At 42.8% G+C, this 20,050-nt stretch overlaps 1 protein-coding gene across 2 annotated transcripts; it reads left to right on the forward strand.

The window, feature by feature from the left end:
- Window positions 1–1,183: 1,183 nt before the first annotated feature.
- On the forward strand, window positions 1,184–19,573 carry CYP4V2 (cytochrome P450 family 4 subfamily V member 2). Of its 2 annotated transcripts, none has more exons than XM_082050798.1 (11): window positions 1,184–1,476; window positions 4,316–4,428; window positions 5,294–5,379; window positions 7,967–8,157; window positions 8,573–8,642; window positions 9,530–9,656; window positions 11,470–11,661; window positions 14,010–14,112; window positions 14,464–14,601; window positions 14,773–14,952; window positions 16,598–19,573. In XM_082050798.1, exons 1-11 carry the CDS (start codon window positions 1,260–1,262, stop codon window positions 16,771–16,773), a joined length of 1,593 nt encoding a protein of 530 aa, XP_081906924.1. In that variant the 5' UTR covers window positions 1,184–1,259; the 3' UTR covers window positions 16,774–19,573. The 2 variants fall into 2 exon arrangements, with proteins under 2 accessions (XP_081906924.1, XP_081906925.1); XM_082050799.1 differs by having other exon boundaries at window positions 1,293–1,393.
- Window positions 19,574–20,050: the final 477 nt, after the last annotated feature.

A 20,050-nucleotide genomic window follows, 5' to 3' on the forward strand; every position in this document is an offset into this window, starting at 1 on the left:
GTTTACAAGACAGAGTACGTATCTGCTGCTTTCTGTCACAAATTATTACAAATAACAGCAAGAGTAGCAAAGTTCATTTCCAAGTGTTTACCATGCAGAAAATGTAATGGTCAGCATTTATGATACAGTGTTTGCTGGGAAACTGCAGGAACCAAGTGCCAAAACTTAACTCCCTTCTGCTGCCAAGGGTCATCAGCCCTACCTTAGCTTCTGATCTTCTGAGCTTTCTCTATTTGTGTTTCTTATCATAGGTGCTTTGTTTATGCTGTTTGTTGGTCTACTAAAAATGCTGGTGCAGTCAATTTTGGTACAAAACAGAGAGGAAAAACATGACCATGGCTACATGAAGCTTTTGTGTTATCTTCAAGGGGTGAAGTTTTGCAGATTGGGTGTGAGCTGTGCTGTCTTTTCACCAGACCACAAGGTTTCTGAGCATTGGATGCTTTGAGGAGCAGGTGAGAAGAAACCCTGGGTCCTTCTGAGGCAGGAAAGGCAGTGGGGTTTGTAGTGGGTATGGCACCACTTCTACCCAAGCACTCTGCAAGTTGTGACACAGGTGCTGGTGCTGCCACTAGTGTCACTGGCACCTGTTAGCCTGTGATTGAGCGTTCAACACTGAGATGAGTAAAGGACATTTGAGCAGAGAAGCATCAGTGTGCTTTGCAGTGCTGCTCTTGATCGTGGGTCCGTATGGGCTCTGGTTTGTGTAACCTCTCTGAACCATTAACCCAGTTTAAGAAAGGTGTTCCCCATCTGAAGCACTTGAAACCTTCAGGCATCATGTTGAAGAGCGCTGGAGCAGTTCTGTATGGCAAACCAGTGTTTCATGGGCACCTGAAAACAGATGGTGAAAGGCAGTCTTAAGAAAACCCATCCTCTCCAAATCAGCAAAAAGGTGTTTTTTTATCTCAACAGGGGTTTGTATTTTTTCCTTCTGAGGTATTGCACGAGCCTGATAAGAACTTCCTTGCTCTTCACTTGAGTCAGAGAAGCCAAGTGAGGGAAAGAAATGGCACTGTTCCCTGCCGCTGCTCTGCTGTCATGAAGTGCTTCAAGTCAGCTTCTCTACGCCTGTGGTTTTTTGTCTGTCTGTTTTCCTGGCAGGAAGCTGCGCCTCGGGGCCATGTGACAGCTCCGCCTCTTCGGTGCCCGGTGCCGGCACAGCCGGCGTGCGGCAGCGGGGGCGGCACAGCCAGAGCAGCCGGTACAGGCAGCGCCAGTTCCCTGTAGGGATCAAGCTCGGAGGAGGAGACTAGGAGATGGAAATGGAGGTCATGCAGGGAGCTGCAGGGGGACCCCAGCTGCTGCACCTGGGGGCTGGGGTCACGGCTCTGTTGTTAACGATTGTGGCTGTGTGCGCCCTGCCCGCCCTGATGGATTACTGGAGGCAATGGTGGGTGTTGAAGCCGGTCCCCGGTGTCAGCCCCTGCTATCCTCTGCTGGGAAATGCTCTACTTTTGGAGCGGGGGGGAGAAGGTAAGGGCAGCTCATGCCGTAGCCGAGCTATGAGGTCCATGCACTGCTTGGGGCTTTGCTGGAGCGGCCAACGCTTGTCAGGGGGGTGCTTGAGTGGTGGCTGGCTGGGGAAGGTGATCATCTTTAGGTCTGTCTGGGTCTGTGGGCAACCTGAAGAGGGGAACTGTGTGAGAAGTGGACAGTGGAGGGGAAAGGAGAGGAACTGTATAAATGTGGGGTTATTATCAGTCGAAGATTAGCTGGAGTTTCAATATGACAGTGGCTTCCAGATGCTGATGCTGGAGTCGGATCTGTTTCCAGTTGTTGGTGAGGTGGAGCATGAACACTGTGGAATGTTGTTTTTGGGACAGGGAGGTGTACTGGGTGCTCTCACAGGAAGTCCTGTTTCGCAGTATGGAGCACTGTGTCCTCGTGACTGTTAGCTGCGATCCAGACAAAGCTTTTAGCTGGCGAAGGAAAAATACTTCTGTAAACAATTATCTTCCCCAAAGTGAGCATGTGCAGGGGACTTTAGCGGGCTGAGTTGCTGGGTCATTTTCAGAATTAGCTGTGCCTTAGATTTGTGCATTCGATGCAAAAGAACTTGCTGAGTATTTCCAGTACCTCCCTCAATAGCAAACCTTTCTGTTCTCACAATGATCAATGGTACCTTCTTTTGCCAGGTACTTGAGAGACTGTTAATGTGCTACATGTTCCCTTTCTATTTGCTACTCAGTTTGGCACAGGAGTGTATTTCTTGAGGAGTGCGGGGTGTGAAAGTGGCTTCGGCTGTGCTGTCAGTGGACCAGCAGACTCTTTGGGGTGTGTTTGTGCTGCCTGTGTATGGCAGTCTGCTCTGTGCACATGTGATCCTGGCTGCTCTGCCAGGTGTGATGTCAGAAGAGAGAGCAACTGGGTCATGGTATGTGAGGAAGCCAAGCACATGTACAGTATGGGTGTGCACATTGCCCAGTGCTGACACATGCAGAAACATGGTGCCTCTGTCTGCATCTTTCCTCTAGATCCAACCCCATATCAAAATACAAATATGGGAGGTCTTTCTTTGGTGGAACCGAGGGCAAGCAGCTTCCACTGAAGTTAACTTTGGAGAAGCAGTAACAGGATTATAGTCAGGATGTGTGTATGGCCTGACTAAGAGACAAATATTTTTTTTTTTCTTCTTTTGAAATCTTAAAAAACAAAACAAAAAAAGAAAATTCCTTCTCTCTCCAGAAAGCAATTTGATGAAGACTCCTGTGTTCTATGGAGTACCTAATTTCCTTTGTTAGCAGGAGTCACATAGTTAAGTACATGACCATTCATCATTGTTCTTGTTTATTTATGTGAAAATGAGTGAAGTTAGTGGTTTATAATATTTTTCATTAAAAATGTGACAGTTTAAAAAGTAGTTTTTAGAAAAAAAAAAAGCATAAGGTTTTATAGCAGAAATAAAATGACTTTTCAGCTGATGGTGATTTTATTGATATCGCTAGACAAGTACTGGAAAATTGCAATATTTTAATTGCCATCATGTTAGAAAGAATAATATTTTGAAAACAGGGAAGTAACCCGACATTCTTAAGTCTTTTGGATGGGGTGTCATTAGAACTTTGCATAAGACTAGGGAATGCTCTATTTGGGTATTTATTAGGAAACTATGTTTTTTCCCTGTTTTTCTTTTGATTTGGGGATCTCTGAATTTCAAACTCTGCAGATGCCTCGGAGGGAGCAACTTATTATTTAATCTGGTTTCTGAAAGGGCAAAGGGCAAAGGCCTTGAACATTCTGATAACAGCCACCTCCTCTAGAATTGCAAAATGAATCTGATTGCCCTCTGTGATGAGATACCTGGATCTGCGAGCAGGGAAAGAGCAGGAGGTAGTGCTTGTTTTGATTCAGCAAGGTCTTTGATACTACCATCTCCCACACTTTATCACTAAACTGACAAGATGTAGCCTATGTAAGTGGATAATATGGGTGGAGAACTGGCTGGATTGCTGGTGTGAAGTCCAGCTGGCAGCTGGACAATAGTGCTATCTCTCAGGTAGTCTGTAGCATAAATGATCCTATGAGTCTTTGTGCCCTTAGAGATGGGGATATCTGAATTGCCAAATCCACACTGACCCCATGATCAGTTACCCTGCAATAAGGCTTCTAAAAGTACAAGAGTGGAGTTTAATCCCAGAGCAGCTAGCTATCAAAAGCCGCTGATAGAATTGCAAACTGTCACTGATATTTAGGGCTGCAAGAAAGTGAGAGGATTTGAGCATGTTGGAATAAGAAGTAATTTGTTTGCAGACAAATGATAACGATGTAAGGGCTCCAAAGATTTTCTTCAGGAGTCCAGCTATCAGAAACTAAATATTTCAAGTTATACTGGTTCCTGCGCAGTGCTCAGTCATTACCGTGCATGGCTTCACTTGGGTGTGCACCACAAATGTAGTGCCTGTCAGTGAGGTCTCAGATGGGAAAAGGCTTGATGCTTTACTTGAACAGTAAAGAAGCAGCTTGATATAGCATTTTGGCTAGTGTCAGTTAAGCCAAAATGTAAGCATAGCCCTGATTAAGTTTAATTTGTCTCTAACTGTTACAAAGAACATTGCAATACAGAGGACCCATGCTGCAGTGCTTTGAGACTGATTAAATCAAACTGCCTTATGTCCTTCAAGAGTGCAGCCATAAAGAAATGCTTCTGTAATACAGCTATATGCAAAGTATGCTGCTTACTCATAGTTGCAAGATAAAACTAAGGAAACATAACTAGAGGGCATCTGGTGAAAAAGAGTTCATTACAGAAGTCTTGTTTATTCAGCAAAACCCCCTTTTTAAAAAAATTCTAATCTGTTTTTTTTTGTTCCAGGTTTTTTTAAACAACTACAAACTCACATTGAAGAGTTCAGGAGCTGGCCGATGCTTAAACTTTGGGTAGGACCACTGCCTGTCATGGTTTTGTTTCACCCTGACAGTGTAGAGGTGAGTGTGTTTGCCTCATGTCTTACTGTCATGCAAAGCAGTATCTGACTTGTTAGTTTCTATTCGTTCAGTGTAATTTTTGCAAAAAAGGACTTGGACTGATTTTACTTGAGCCTGTCCTTTGACCCAGTGCTGAAGAAAAGCTGAAAGTGGAAGAATATAAAAAGCTTAGTCTTGAAAAAAAAAAAATACTGAAGATGACCAGCAAATGAAAGCACTGACTTAGTATGTTTTACACAAAGAAGCATCTCCTTTAGCTTTGTTTTCACATCTGTGAAAACTTCTGTTCCCAAGATCAGAATGGACAAGCAGATGGCAGGGAAGATGAGCCCACTGAAATAGGGATAGAACTTTATGAAATGCAGGTTGCAATGGTTGTGTCTAACTGACTTCTCCATTAGAACTTGGTGGGTCTGTCTTGATACCATGAAATGTAGTTGTTAGTTTTGCTACTGATAATGGTTGTCCCTGAACTGGGAAGACAGAGTTGTTTGTTGGAGTGTTGACTGAAGAGAGGGTACTTCTTGTGAGTTTGGTTAAGGCTGGAAATTATAGCTTTTCTCTGAGCTCTCTCTGTGACTTTGTAACACAGATTTTTTTTTTCAGGAAGATAAGAGGAGTGGGAGTAGTACTTTTTTGAATATTTGATTGTTTCTCAGAATTGGGATATTTACTGAAAGACTTGAGGATGTGAACTCAATGCTTTCTTTGTGTATGAGCTTGTACTGAAATATTATGCATTTTACTGAGGGTCGGGGTATTTTTGTCGATGAACTGAGGTTGTGTGAAGTAATTTCAGGTGAATAAATCTCTTTCCATCTAACAAGTGATTTTTTTTTTCCCTCTGCTTTCATTTTTCTGACAGGCTATTCTGAGCAGTTCAAAACATATTGAAAAATCATACCTGTACAAATTCATGCAGCCGTGGCTGGGCACTGGACTTCTGACAAGGTACAGTGAAATGCAGGTGCATTGCTGTCATCTTGAAATTTGCAGGGTATGTGATAGGAAGAGGGCTTGGTGGCAGGAATGCTATGTATATCTCTGGACAGAGATATAGATGATAGCTGTAGAAGTTTCATTCCTTGTGATGGTCTTGGTTGCTCTTTAGCAGCTAATGTCAGATTGACAATTTTGCCCATTGTTACTTTTTTTACCCAGAGGCTTGAAATTAATGTGAGTTTTGGGAAGTTGTATCCTGTGGCAAGTGGTGACTTGTAGTCTGCAATGCTACATTCTGGATGTTTCAAATGTTGTGGTGTGTGTCAAGTGGTTGAAATGTGGCAGAACTGTGACTGCATGCATTGCTTATCTTAACTAGTGTCACCGCAAACCAGTACGATGGGCCTGACATTGGTGATGCTTTGAAATAGGATGAGAGAGTATCTGCACCCTGTCATAGAATCATAGAATTTTTTCAGTTGGAAGAGATCCTTAAAATCATAGTTTCCAATCATAAGCTAACTCTAGCACTAAACCATGTTTCTAAGAACCTCATCTAAGCGCCTTTTAAACACCTCCAGGGATGGTGACTGTCCTTTGTTTCCCTCATGAAGTGGAGGCTCATAAGACATGAGCAAGAGTGCATGTCAGGAGTGGAGAAAGGGAGGATCAATGATGTCAGGGTTTAGTGTCCTTTGGTCTTGAGAGGGTGTCATGAAGGCACCCCGAAGTCAGTTTTAGGCAGACAACAAGTTCCAAAACAGTCTTTATTCTGGCTGGAAAAGTGCAGCCAATAAAGTGGCTAGAAACAGGGTTTATACAATTAGCTAGCACTCCAACAACATAAAATACAGGTTTGGATATCAGTTGAAGAGATTATTGGGGTACAACAAAATAAGAATAATGAGGACCCACGGTGTGCATGAACACACTCACAAGAAACAAAACTAGAGCCCTCTGACTCCAGGGTACCTACAAGAAATAATCACTCACCTGGGTTAGGCAAGGACTCATGCTTGCCTGATTAGGCAAGCACTCATTCAAGGATATATCCAGTAAATTGCCACTCACACAAATGAGGAGGTGAGGCGCTCTCAATCCTGGGAAGCCTCCTTAGATGGCGTCCCAGTCTAAGGAGAGGGCTCCAGTTCACAGACCCACTGCTCTGAGAAGACCACTCCAAAGGGGGCCTTTGGCAGGAACCCTGTTTTATGGTTGGGTGAGATCTGCCTGTGGGCCAGATTACAACATGGTCCAGAAGCTTTGCAGCTGCTCTGGACACCTCCTCTGCTAACGACCCTGTCAATTGACTCAGGGTCCCATTAAGGACACGGTCAATTGACCGAGGGTCCCACCCCTCGTGCCCCACCAGCTGGTAGCAGTGAAGTCACCCTGCCCCAGGGTAGGGGAGAGTGTGACTGTCAACACCTTGGTACCCCCCTAGGTGTGTACATGGGGACAGGCACAGTGGGGCACAAAAGGTGCTAAAAGAGCCATCAGCTGCCACATTGAAGGCTCCAGATCACAGGGGGATGTGCAGCTGCCACACAGAGGGTCAAGGAAGGTTTGGTCTGGTTGATGCAGGTATTCAAGAGCGAGGTGAGTGTTGAGTAGCTCTGGTGCCTTTGTGCCTCTTCTGTGTTTTTTTGAGAAGGTCAAGGTTCCCCTGTTAGCAATGGCGCTTTGCCCGCTTGGAGCCCTCAGAGGTGAACTCCATGTGCCTCGTGATGGGACCATGGTGTCACAAGTTGATGTGAGAGGATGTGGAATGCCTTTTATTTTGAGTTTCCTTCAAGGCCATTAAGAAGGCAGTAATCAGCAGCAAGGTGCAGAGAGTTGAGGTCCATGGGCATCAGGCATGGTGTATCCTTGCTGTTAGTCTTCTTCCTTACTGGGTGTTTTGTCTCCAGTAGATTTTTAGAGGTATTTTTACTTGTGCTTGCAAAAACATAATGGAGCATAATAAAGATAAGCTGGCTTGAGGAGTGCCCCACTAGCAGGTTAACAGGAGAAGTGGTGTGATGGTTTACCCTGTAAGCAGAGCTGCCAGATGCCTGTGGGCATGTGATTCAGAAAAAGTTTGCCCATTGTGGCTCCATGCTCTTTCACTGACATGTGGGAGGTTGTTGGCCATCTCCAAGGAAGTACTTCGTAGCCAGATCTTGAGGCAGTCATTTGCATAATGTCCGTGGACCCTAGTTCTCTGCATGGGTGATGATTCACAGAAATAATGTGATGAGGTGAGGCCTTGATGCTGAATAGCTGGTTTGTGCTATAGGTGGCTTTTGCTCAGTCCTTCTGAGTCCATGCACTGAGCAACCATGAGGCTGTATTGCCTGAAGGTTTGTTGGCATCTACTTCTGTTGAGAGCAGCTATAGAAATCATGGCTTGTGCTTCAGAGACAACTGGAGCAATAAATATTTCCATTTTACTCCTTCTCGGGGGTGCTATGGAGAGCTTGAAGAGTCATCTACAGAATGTCCATCTGTGAAGGTATTCCAGGCTGCAGATTTTACTGTGTACTTCCTGTGATGGTGAAAGTTTTATTTTTGACTTGGAGTTTTTAACCCTTCCTTCTCCCTGTTAATTTTGCAGCACTGGAGATAAGTGGCGGTCACGGAGGAAGATGATAACTCCCACATTCCACTTCTCAATCTTAACTGACTTTCTAGAGGTTATGAATGAACAAGGATGTATTTTATTGGAGAAACTTGAAAAGCATGTTGACAAGGAACCATTTAATGTCTTTCTGGACATCACTCTATGTGCCCTTGATATAATCTGTGGTAAGTCCTCTTCAGTTATTGTGGTTGGGCTGTGAATGATGCCGAGGCTCATGAGTACAGCTGTGCCACATTGTATGAGGAGACGGTTGAAGAGGAATATCCCTGTATGTTGTGTGAATGCATTTCCTTCCTCCCAAAGCCATTCTTCTAGCATGTCTTATGTGTGTCTGAGGAGGTGAGGTTCTCAGAAGACAGGGCAGAGGTAGCAGTCTGAAGTGAGGTTGTGTTGAGGAGTGGGGTTCCTGGGCATGGAAATGTAAAGCAAGCTCATCACCTGGAAGGGGATATGTAAGTTCACCTGTTGATGGGATGGTGTGGTGACAGTTGGAAGTTGGCAACAGTAGAAACTTATTGTGTACATGGACTCTGCATTTCACTTTGCACTCATGAACGGTTGATGATTTCCTCCTACTAGAAACAGCAATGGGCAAGAATGTGGGTGCTCAGGAGAATAAGGATTCTGAGTATGTTCGCGCTATCTACAGGTAAATGGACATTTTCCTTGACTGCTTTGTAGCTGGGCTGGAATTGATGGTGATTGATGTTAGGAGTTCATCTGCTGTGAGCCAGGAGGGAGGGCTGGGAGGTCACAGGTGGAGGCAGAAATTCAAGAAGACAGGAAAAACTCCTGCAGATTTTGATGCATTTTCTGGTTCAAGTATATGCAATGGGAGCCTGAGTCTTTGAAGAGTGTTGGTTGCCATTCAGTTAACTCATTGGTACAGGAGGTTAAAAAAAAAGGAACTACAACCTTTCATATCAGCATGACTGGCAGAATTGGGAGGGTGCTGCTTTAGACAGCATGTTATAGCTGAGGCACTGCTGCTCTGCAGTTTACAGCAGTATTTACACCATTCAAATCATATGTGACTGTCCAGTGGATTAGGAAAAGCATGGTCTATATTCCTACCACACTGGTGTGTCAGCCTAGATCAGATGTAGCTTGTGGGATCTCAGCCGTAGCCTTTGATGGAGCTTTTTGAGACAGGTGTGTTACAAAAAAGGAGTGGAGATAAAGGGTCTCATTGTCATCAGTTCCTTGGCCTTTCCCAAACTGTACTGCAAGTGGGCCCTAAGTTGGCCTAAGTGTAATAATGTCTCTTTCAGGAGTATTCCATCTAAATGAGAATATGGTCTCTTCTCAGAGATCAGTGCTTAAAGATATAAATCATGGTGATGCTGGGACACGTGACAGAAATTTTGAGGGAGTTTAAAACTGGGAAATAAGCAGCCTTCCCTTCAGATGAATGGGTTTAAACCCATACAATATAAGGGAGGTAGAACTTTTTATTTGGTTCTTTGAGAGTGATTTGTAATTTTTTTTTTTTTTTTTGTCAAGAAATGTTACATGATGTAATTGTTATGCCCCTAGGATGAGCGATCTAATCCAAGAACGACAGAAGAGCCCTTGGCTTTGGCCTGATCTTGTATACATGCTGTTCAAAGAAGGGAGAGAACATGAGAGGAACCTCAAGATCCTTCACAATTTTACTGATAAGGTATAGATTATTTTTTAAATTTCTTTTTTAGTGGCACGTGTTACTTATTGGTGCAAAGTCTTGCACTCAGTAGAGAGCTTCCAAATAGGGGTGAGGTTCAGCCCCCTTGATATGCATATATTAAGAGGAGAACTATCTCTCTGTTGGCATGACAAGGAATTCCCTGAAAAGAAGACAACAGCTGACTTCTTCTGTCAGGATCTCTGTTGTATTCCAGCAAGAGACTATACTACTCCAAGGCAGTAACAGAACTTAGAGGACCTTGACAACCGCAACAAACAACAGAAAATCATTGAACTCTTGTTCTGCCGGAGTTGCTACATATCTGAATCACCTGCAACAGCTCACTACCAAGTTTGTAGCAGTAAGCACAGGGCTCTGCCTAGCAATGCCACTTGGACCAGCCCTCAGAAGTGGCAGACTTTATTTGTTTTCCCCTATTCAGAGCATAACTGAGGAGATGAGCAAACACATGCAGGTCCTCACATCAGCAGTAAGACACTTTGACATAAAAACCATTAAGCATATATCACTGACTTGACATAAAATGCAATGTTGTCTCACCATATTAATCTGTGCAATTAACACCCATTTCTCTCATCAGATAGATCCAACACTATTCTTGCCAGTGGTTGCCCTTTCAAATCTACTCTTAGGATGCTGCCAGAGAGGCTGCTATTCCTGAAACAGATGTGTGTACACCGTGATGTCATTGTATCAATGCCCACAACAAAGGAAATAACCTCTGAGCTTTCACTACATGTAATGAGCCAAACTGACTCTGTATTGTTTAGGTAGTTCATGGTTTGCTTCCTTTTATTGGGAATTTCAGCAGTGAAGTATGAGAAAGGCTCATAAAGGGACCTAAGGTAATGCTCTCTTCCCATGCTGGGCTGATGCACTGAATATAAGAAGCCAAATCTTAGAAGATGACAAAGGAACAGTAAATAACAATATCACCTAGTGACAGAAAACACTGAGACAAAAAGTGGTTCAATAGCTGTCTTTATATGTTCAGTGAGGGGAACTATATGTGTGTATATAACTGTATTTTTTCCCCCATTCAGTGCTTCCTCTGAGCAGAATTTTATACTTTATAGCCCTTTTAACTATTCTGTTGTTATTGAGAGCAAAACTACTGTATTGTGGGGTTCTGTTTTGCTGTTACAACAATGGTGGTGACCACAAGAAGTTTCTGTCTGTCACTGGGGCTGTGATTTGACCTAAAAAAGGGAAGTTCAACCATTGTTCTTATACTGAAGAAAATCTGTGAAGCTTTAGTGTAGTGGTTCCAGCTGTGCTATATGTAGTCCTGATATAGGGCTGTGGGGTGCCCTAGTTTCTCTTCAGTCCCCTGGGTTCCACAGAGGTTTGAGATGTGATCGTTTTCTTAGTTATTGGGTAGGCTAGAGAATATCTTCTTGGTGATCGGTCTCTTCAAATTGTGGTGATGTTTTTTGATTTTCTGTTGCTGTTGTTGGCATGCACAATTGGCTTGTTCCAGATAATCTGAATGTGTTTACACTTCTGGATCAACAAATAGTTTGCATAGTTTGGCTATCTATATTCTTGATCACACAAAGGCTATTCATGGTTCATTTTTTTGCTTGGGACAAGAGGGGTTGTTCATATTTCACCTACTAACACAAAAAAATCATTGAAGTTCATGAGCTAATGCTGACAGCTATGCTAACTAGTGCTTGTAGACTGCTACAGATGGATGTTGTTTCAATAAGATGGGACGAACCTGTTCAATGTAGACCATGCACGTGTGCTGTGTGCATCACATCTAACGTAATGCTTCTGATTTCAGGTAATTGCAGAAAAAGCTGCAGAACTTGAAAACACCAAGAAAATGAGATATGATAATGATACCAACTGTGAAGAAAGTGGATCCAGAAAGAGAAAAGCTTTCCTTGATATGCTGCTGAGTGCAACAGATGATGAAGGGAACAAATTGAGCTACAGGGACATTCGTGAAGAAGTGGATACTTTCATGTTTGAGGTACCCAAGGAACCCCTTAGGTGTGTTGTTTGTTTTCCCAGAACCTGAGATTCATCATTTACAGGTAGTGACTCTTCCTTGTCTTAGTTCAGGAGTCTGCTTTTAGTATGAAGTTGTTTTAGCTCTGGAAGCCTAAGAAGAAGTATCTGTGGGATAGAAACTACTGAAGGATAGAATCATTTGATCTAGAATTGTGTGCCCTGTCAAAATGTTGGGCAGCACATGTGGCAGGCCCTGTCTATGTGAACAGGCTCTACTCATGAAAGCAGTGAGTAATAAGAGCTTTATGGTTGATATGGGCCATGGGCGCTCAGCTCCTGTTGCAAATCTCATTAATGCTAAAGGGGGCTCTAAACCCTCTACTGGCTGGAGGGACGGACCCAAAGTGGTGTGGTGAACGGAGCCAGATCCAGTTGGCAGTCAGTCACGAGTGGTGTTCCCCAGGGCTCAGTATTGGGGCCAGTTCTGTTTAATCTGTTTATCAATGATCTGGATGAGGGGATTGAGTGCACCCTTAGTAAGTTTGCAGATGACACCAAGTTGGGTGGGAATGTTGACCTGCTGGAGGGTAGGAAGGCCATACAGAGGGATCTGGACTGGCTGGATCATTGGGCTGAGGCCAGTTGTATGAGGTTCAACAAGGCCAAGTGCCAGGTCCTGCACTTGGGTCATAGCAACCCCAGGCCTGGGGAAGAGTGGCTGGAAAGCTGCCTGGCAGAGAGGGATCTGGGGGGTGTTGATTGACAGCCGTCTGAATATGAGCCAGCAGTATGCTCAGGTGGCCGAAAAGGCCAACAGCATCCTGGCTTGTATCAAACAGTGTGGCCAGCAGGACTAGAGAAGTGATTGTACCACTGTACTTGGCACTGGTGAGTCTGCACCTTGAATACTGTGTTCAGTTTTGGGCCCCTCATCATAAGAAAGACATTGAGGTGCTGGAGAAAGTGCAGAGGAGGATGGCAAAGCTGGTGAGGGGCCTGGAGCACAAGTCTTATGAAGAGCGGCTTAGGGATCTGGGGTTGTTTAACCTTGAGAAAAGGAGGCTGAGGGGAGACCTTATTGCTTTTTAGGACTACTTGAAAGGAGGTTGTAGCACGGAGGGTATTGGTCTCTTCTCCCAAGTAGCAAGTGACAGGACAAGAGGAAATGGCCTCAAGTTGCACCGGGGGAGGTTTAGATTGGATATTAGGAAAAAATTTCTCATGGCATTGGAACGGTCTTCCCAGGGAAGTGGTGGATGTGTTTAAAAGGCGTTTAGATGAGGTTCTTAGGGACATGGTTTAGTGCTAGAGTTAGGTGAGTTTATGGTTGGACTCGATGATCCTGAGGGTCTCTTCCAACTGAAATGATCTACGATTCTATGATTCTAAACCATTTCGGTGTTCTGCCTTTCATTTTGCCAGCTCTCCTTGTGGTTTGTCCCTTGCCACATTGGCTGTAACCTCCTGTTTCTGTTGTCAACTGTGCATTGGTGTACTGTCATCTTATGTCTGGTTTCCTCTCCAATGAAGGAGCTAAACAAGACTTTCACAAGTTTTCCACACAATTCTGTGGACCTGAATTCTATCTCAGAAGAGCTTAATTCAGAGTCATGTTACTGTTGTTGTAACCTAGAGAAACTCTTCCCATCACACCATGCCTGTACTGCTCCATAGCTGGATTTGGAAGAGGTGCAGCATCCCAAACTTCACAACAAGTGCACCTTTTTAGTACCAAAATCCTTTATTGGTCAGATTTTCCATTTTCTTTTCCCACCTTTCTTTCTCTCCCTCTCCCTTGTCCCTTCTTCCTCTTTTTCTCCTTTCTTCCTTCTCCCTCTCCTTTTCCCTCTCTCTCCCTCTCGCCACTCATCAGTTTTGTAAAGGTTACAGATTGTGTCCATTGTATCTCTCCTGTGGTAGTCGTTGGCATCCCGGATGTTAAGTTGTTGACAGTAACCAAAAAGATGAATATTCAACTGTTACATTATATAGATACTGATACTTCATGCAGCTTCTGTGAGGCAGAGAGGAGGGATGATTATGTGGGTTATTTCAGCAATTTCCATTTTTGTCACTTTTCAGGCATCTGACAGAATCATGGATCATCTTATATCCTGGTAATCAGTGTGTTGGGTAGAGTTCTTCACTGTTGATTTTTGTTTTTCTTGTGGTCATGGGACTAATAAGTCTCACTTTCCATACCATTTGCACACCTAAGTACTGAGTGTTTCAAAAAGATGGACCCAATTTGAAATCACTACTGCTTTGAAATCAGGTCCATCTTTTTTGAACACTCTGTATTTACAAAGCCTACTTGTGCACAGGAATAGGGTTGAAGTTAATGTCTTTGTAAATCTGGACCTCTAGGGCCATGATACAACAGCAGCTGCTATGAACTGGGCCCTGTACTTACTTGGACACAATCCTGAAGCCCAGAAGAAGGTTCACAGAGAACTGGATGAGGTATTTGGTACGTTTCCATTCCCTCCATCATTGGGGTTGTGGTGGTGGCTGCATTTGTGAGTAGGGATGTGGTACATTGTAAGCCTACATGTAGAAGAGGAGGTAGGAACATGCCTTATGGCCCTTTTGGAGCTTTCAAGAGCTAGAGGTAATTGGCACAGGTACTGGAAGGTCTGTAGGAGAGTATAGACAACCTTATTTCTTCGGGGCAAGGCATACCTGTTCAATGTGTATGTAGCACCTTCTCCTGTGTGGTCTTAATGCATAATGAGAGTTTCTGGAGGGAGCTGGGATGAGTTTGTTTAACCAAAAATGGGGAGTTTTGGTCTTGCTAATCCCCCTATTTGGTTTTGGACAGGAGGCAACACTGAACGTCCTGTTACAATGGATGATTTGAAGAATCTTCGATACCTTGAGTGTGTTCTGAAAGAAGCCCTTCGGATCTTCCCTTCGGTTCCACTGTTTGCCCGGACCTTGAGAGAGGATTGCTGTATTAGTAAGCAGTGTCCTGTGTTTGCCACTTCCTATCCTGCTAACATCTCCTCAGTGGGGGTATTTCCCAAGTAAAGGACAGTCTTGTTCTATTTTTCACTGTGCTGTTGTGTATAGGAAGTCACTTATTTGCTGTTATTTTGACCCGTCTTCTCCCTTTCCCTTTTCTTTCTAGGAGGATATCAGGTACCAAAAGGCACAAATGTTGTTGTTGTAACTTATGCCCTGCATAGAGATCCTGAGATCTTCCCAGACCCGGAGGAATTCAAGCCTGAGCGATTCTTCCCTGAAAACTGCAAGGGAAGGCATCCGTATGCTTACGTGCCCTTCTCTGCCGGTCCCAGGAACTGCATTGGTACGTAGCTGAAGAGGAAGCCCTTGTAGTGTGACAGTGTTGCTCCTGGTGTGGTAATTGTGGCAGCAGCAAGCATAACAGAAATTTAAGTCTTGATGTGCCTGCCGGTTGTGTCATGTCCTCCAAGCTCCCAAATTCTGGACAGTGTCTCCCCTGCAAGCCTGGTGCTTCAGCTGCCATATTTTATTTCTTCCCAAAGGTTTTCTTTCTTTCCAAGGTCCAATGTCTGCCATGCTGCTGTTTCCTTCTCACTGCCTGTGCAGCCTGGGAGCATGTTAATGGGCTCCCGTGTTAGGACAAGATTGCTTCCAAATTTCTGATCCTCACTGTCAACAAGACAGAGCGAGAAAAGGCAAATGTCCTGTACTTGTTTTACTCTGGAAACATCTCATCTGTCTGTCTCATGATCTCAGCTGGGTGTCCCAAACATACAGTCTGCAACTGATGTGTTCTTTCCCTCTTTCTGACATCATTTTTGCTCTGGTGTTTTCACTGTAGTCCCAGAACTTGTTAACTCTTCAGGTGCTGCTGAGACATTCGGCATTTATCTTTGCTCAAAGTAGAGGCATTGTTGTTTATATTGTAGAACACATAAAAAGACTGTTTGCTGCACTGATCTTAGGTGCAGATGTTGAAAATTCAGCAATTATGCCACTTACAAGAACAGAAAATACAACTTCTGAGTTTTTCATTTTGTTTGTTTTCTTTTGGGGGTGTGGCGTTGTTTTTTAGTTTGGTTTTAATTTGTTTCATGGGGAATAGGTGCCCTTCCCATAAAAACAGCAGGCTGGGTCCTTCCATGTTCCAAATTGGAATCTGATTTAATATTATATGTCTAGCTAGTTCCTGAGTGTACAGGAACATGTGCAGAAGAGTTGGCTCATTAATATCATTGCAGGAATGCATCACTGTGTACATGTGTGCAAACATCCATCTGTGCATATTATATAGAGGGGAGAACAGAAGAAGTTTTGAGCACTGGATTTTGTGTTCTGTTCCCATTTTCAGTTTAGTTTGAGTGAAATGTGTGGGTTGTAACAGTTGGTTTGGTTTCCCTCATAAATCTCTGTTCTTCCCTTTCCTCCTTCACCTTCCTCTGAGATGTAAATTGAACTTTGCACTCTGTGGTAGCAAATCATCAGTGTGTGTGATGCTTAGTGTTCATTGAAGGAAGGTCTACCTGTTATTCTCTTGCAGTTGTATCTTCTTTGCCTTCTCTCTGCATATAGGGAAGAGTGGGATTCACCTCCTCACAGTCCCTGTGCTGCACCTTCTCCTGCTCTGGTCTGTCAACCATTCCCTCCTACCTAGTCCACCCAAGAGACATGACAAGGCTGTGTTTTGTATTGGTTCCATGTGAAGTGTTGACTGTTTCCTCTTTGCTGTTTGAGTTCTGTGTGCTATGGGAAGGAGGACATGCTGTGGATTGTCCCAGGAAGGCCAGAGTTGTCCTGCTGAGAGAAGTGCTGGTTCCAGTGGTGTCCCTCTGACCTTGATTTTGGCCTAAAGGCTGTTCTGTTCTCAAGGCAGATGGACAGACCTTGCTGTTTTGTGTGTGATAGGGCTAGCACTGTGAGCATGCAAATGCAGCAACTGATGATGCAGCCTGACAGTAACATTTTTTTTTCTGCCCTGTAACTCCTAGGTCAGCGCTTTGCACAAATGGAGGAGAAAGCTCTTCTAGCCCTTATCCTGCGGCGCTTTTGGGTGGACTCATGTCAAAAACCAGAAGACCTTGGTATAACTGGAGAGCTGATTCTTCGTCCAAATAATGGCATCTGGATTAAGCTGAAGCGAAGGCCAAACACTAGATCAGTATGAAAGGAAATTCAAGATTTAATTTTTCAGAAAACTTCCAAGCTATTTAGGCTGTGATGTGTTTTTAAATCAGATATTTTGATGACAGCACAGTGATTTGTTGCAACTAAATTACTGATTGTTTCACCAAAGAAGATGCTGTAACAATCCTAAATTGCTCTACTTTTCTAGTGCATATGAACTTCATGTTAATCTCTGAAGTGCAAGTTTTCAAACATCAAATTTTAGTGCCATGCATTAAACTTTTCTATTGCAACAGTGCAAACAAAAAAAAATTATGGGAGGAACAACAGTAATGCCTGTGATGGAGTGATCTGGTTATATACCATAGCATTTGGGAGGTAAATTACAGTCTCAAATCTTTGTATGGTTTTTAGGTTTCTTTGGTTCTGAAAGGTACAAGTGATCAGTTCTTCCACTTGGCACAGTTTGATTTTTTAAATTTTTTTCTGTTTTGCTGATGACTACATCTATGAAGACGAAGCAAAAATCTCTAATTTCACTTCCTTTGTAAGAATGTACAGTAGTTCTTAAGTAGTGAGTGCTCTGAATTATTAGCAAAGTGTACCATAAGCATTAATCTGTATAATCTTACCATGAACTAGAATGTGTGCAAATTACACACAGGATTTCATAATGGATTTCATTATTACAAGTTTTGAGAATAAATTTCTACTGTGCTTCAATATGGAATGAAATTGTATCTGTAAAAATTACATGCCTAGGTGCAGGTAGATTACTGATGGATACTTATTTACCATCAATTCCTCTGGGATGATCAGTTGACCAGATTTTACTGTGTTAGTCAAAGCTGAAACAATGAGCTAGTCTGCTCTTTCCTTACAGGGTCCTGAAGACAATGTAGGTAATTTCTTGCTAATTGATGTTAAAGAGGAATTAAAGTGATGGAATGGTGAAAGTTTCTGTGAATGTTTCTGACTATCTTCAGAACAGGTCAAAATCTTTAACAAGCCACAAAGCTGGAGAACAAATGCTCCATGGCTTTTGGAAGCACAGAAGAAAAGCTGGTGCTAGACCAAGCTGAAGTCCTCTAACTGGTCTGCCCTGTGCTTTGGCACATCTTTGGGCTGGTGTGTGTTACCCCAGGGTGACCCCTGGCACTGTACAAAGAAGGGTGCACACCAATAACCACACCCCTGTCTTTACCTGCTGGAGCAGCAGTTGCTCTTGCCACCATGGTGTGTGGTGGGGCTTTTAGGTGTGTATCACCTTTAGGCTGTTCTGGGGCTGTGGGTACTTACAGAGGGGAACTGGATGAGAAGCTGAAAGTCAGAGCTGGTACAGCTAATACGGACTGGTCCACCTGTAATGATTAATGTGTTGCACAGTAAGAAAGGAGTGATCTGTCTTTATTGGTTTTGTTGACCTTTACAGATTATTTTATGTTGTTGTTTTCCTTTTGCTCTATTAACAACTTAGTGGCTTAATACCCGAGATCCTGCTGTGCTTCGTAGAACATCAGAAAAGAGAGAAAAGAATTCCTGTGTTTTCCAAGTAAATTAGAGGCTTCCTTGAACTTGAAAAATCCTTTGCATTCTGATAAATCTAGCTTTTACCATTTTCTGAGGATCTTATTTAAAAAAAAAAAAAAGGATTTACCTGCTTAGTTTACATAAATGAAATCATAGACCTTGACAGTTACTTGTAATTCCTACATTTCTTTTGCTGTTAAGAAAACAAAAATAATGTAACAATAATGTGGCTACATTCTTCAGCCTTCATGTTCAAAGACAGGTTTCATTGCTAGATAATAACAAGAATTTAAGTTTACAGGAGTGATTATAAAAATTATTTTCTTTATAATGAGAACTTTTGAGCCTACCTTCCACATAAAACAAGTGGAACGTCTTCCAAAGAGACTCTAAATTAAGGAATTGTTTAACACTTTTGAGTACTTGGTAATGTGAACTTTGCAGGTATACAAGTTTTGCACCCAGAATGTTTTCTCAGGACATTCGATATGTAGTTGAAACCTGGAGACATACCTCCTGTGTTTTGTTAAGCTATGTTCTTAAATTGAGGACTTTCAAAACAAATGAAAACTAATATTAATGATTTTTCTTCTGTGGGATCTGTGTTGTGGGAACGGTTTTAAAAACTGACCAAACTATAAAAATTCTCTCCATAAGGAGATAATTTTTGTGACATCTGTCTACAATGACTAATATTTTTGCTTGTGCTTTGTTTTTGTACCATAGTCTTATCATTTAATAGGATCTCAAATTGTGGTTTCTTTGTCATCTCTGATGGGAATGAGAAAAATAATTGAGGCAACAACTGGATAAAACTGTAATAAGAAACTCATTATTAAAAGTGTGCGACCTTAAACACTGGCACAAGGTTACCAAAGTGGAAAATCCCCATTTAATGATGCACACAGTATCTTTGCCAAGTAAGCTCTGATGTAATCCCGTCATCTTTGTGTTCAGAGCTGTTCTGAAAAGGCGGTCACCTTGTCTTTTGTTGTGAAAACTGGTTCTGAAGCAATCTGAGGCCACTAAGGAAAGAAATATTTAGGAAATCAATACTGAAAGAACAGGAACTTTCTGCCTGTAGGGTAGATGTTAGATACCTTGTGTTGTGTAGAGTGTGTGCTGTTATTAACCTGAGTCAAGTGGTGTATGTAGTCAGTCAGTTGTGGTCCGCAACAACCCTTTAGGGTTTTTTGTCTGTTTGTTATGTTTATTTTTTGTTTTTAACTCTGTAGGACTTAAGAATGGTTTCCTGATAAAGTAACGGGACAGTAAAATACTGTTTAATAAAAACTACATGTGCATAGTAACTGTTTGTGATTTTTGTCCTAATGGGTAGGTATCTGCTGATAGTATGAAAGTGGTGGCTGAACAATAAACCCAAATATTACTTCTGAGTAATAGTTCATATAGGGTAATACCAATTATGCTAGTTGTGGGGTGGTGCTGGATCTGTGAAATATGACCACCTTGCTGTGAGAAGTTGATATCCTTATATCATATAAAGATCCCTTTTGTATGGTGACAGAAAGGACACAACTTTCTACTGGGATGACAGAAATAGAGCATGTGAATGTTTATGGATCATGCTTTACAGCTGTTATGAAGAAAACTGACAACAAACCCTCTGTGTGATCTCTTGGGTGGTGCTGCTTGAAAGTGCATCCAGGTCTGCCTCAGGAGAACTAGAAGTTTCCAGCCACCTTGATAACAAACTGCTTTTTGGGCTCAGAAAGCTGCATGTTTGGGACATCTAGTTGGTTACTAGACATCTGCCTGCCTTCCTG

Source organism: Streptopelia decaocto (genome assembly GCF_964273445.1).
Source record: "Streptopelia decaocto genome assembly, chromosome: 4".
NCBI lineage: Eukaryota > Metazoa > Chordata > Aves > Columbiformes > Columbidae > Streptopelia > Streptopelia decaocto.

Bases quoted from the DNA above. Each gene is read 5' to 3' on its own strand.
- CYP4V2 (XM_082050798.1), top strand. From the start codon at position 1,260: ATGGAAATGGAGGTCATGCAGGGAGCTGCAGGGGGACCCCAGCTGCTG. The intron at 8,643-9,529 runs GTAAATGGACAT...TTATGCCCCTAG, and splicing joins TATGTTCGCGCTATCTACAG to GATGAGCGATCTAATCCAAG. The intron at 14,602-14,772 runs GTAAGCAGTGTC...TTTTCTTTCTAG, and splicing joins GAGAGAGGATTGCTGTATTA to GAGGATATCAGGTACCAAAA.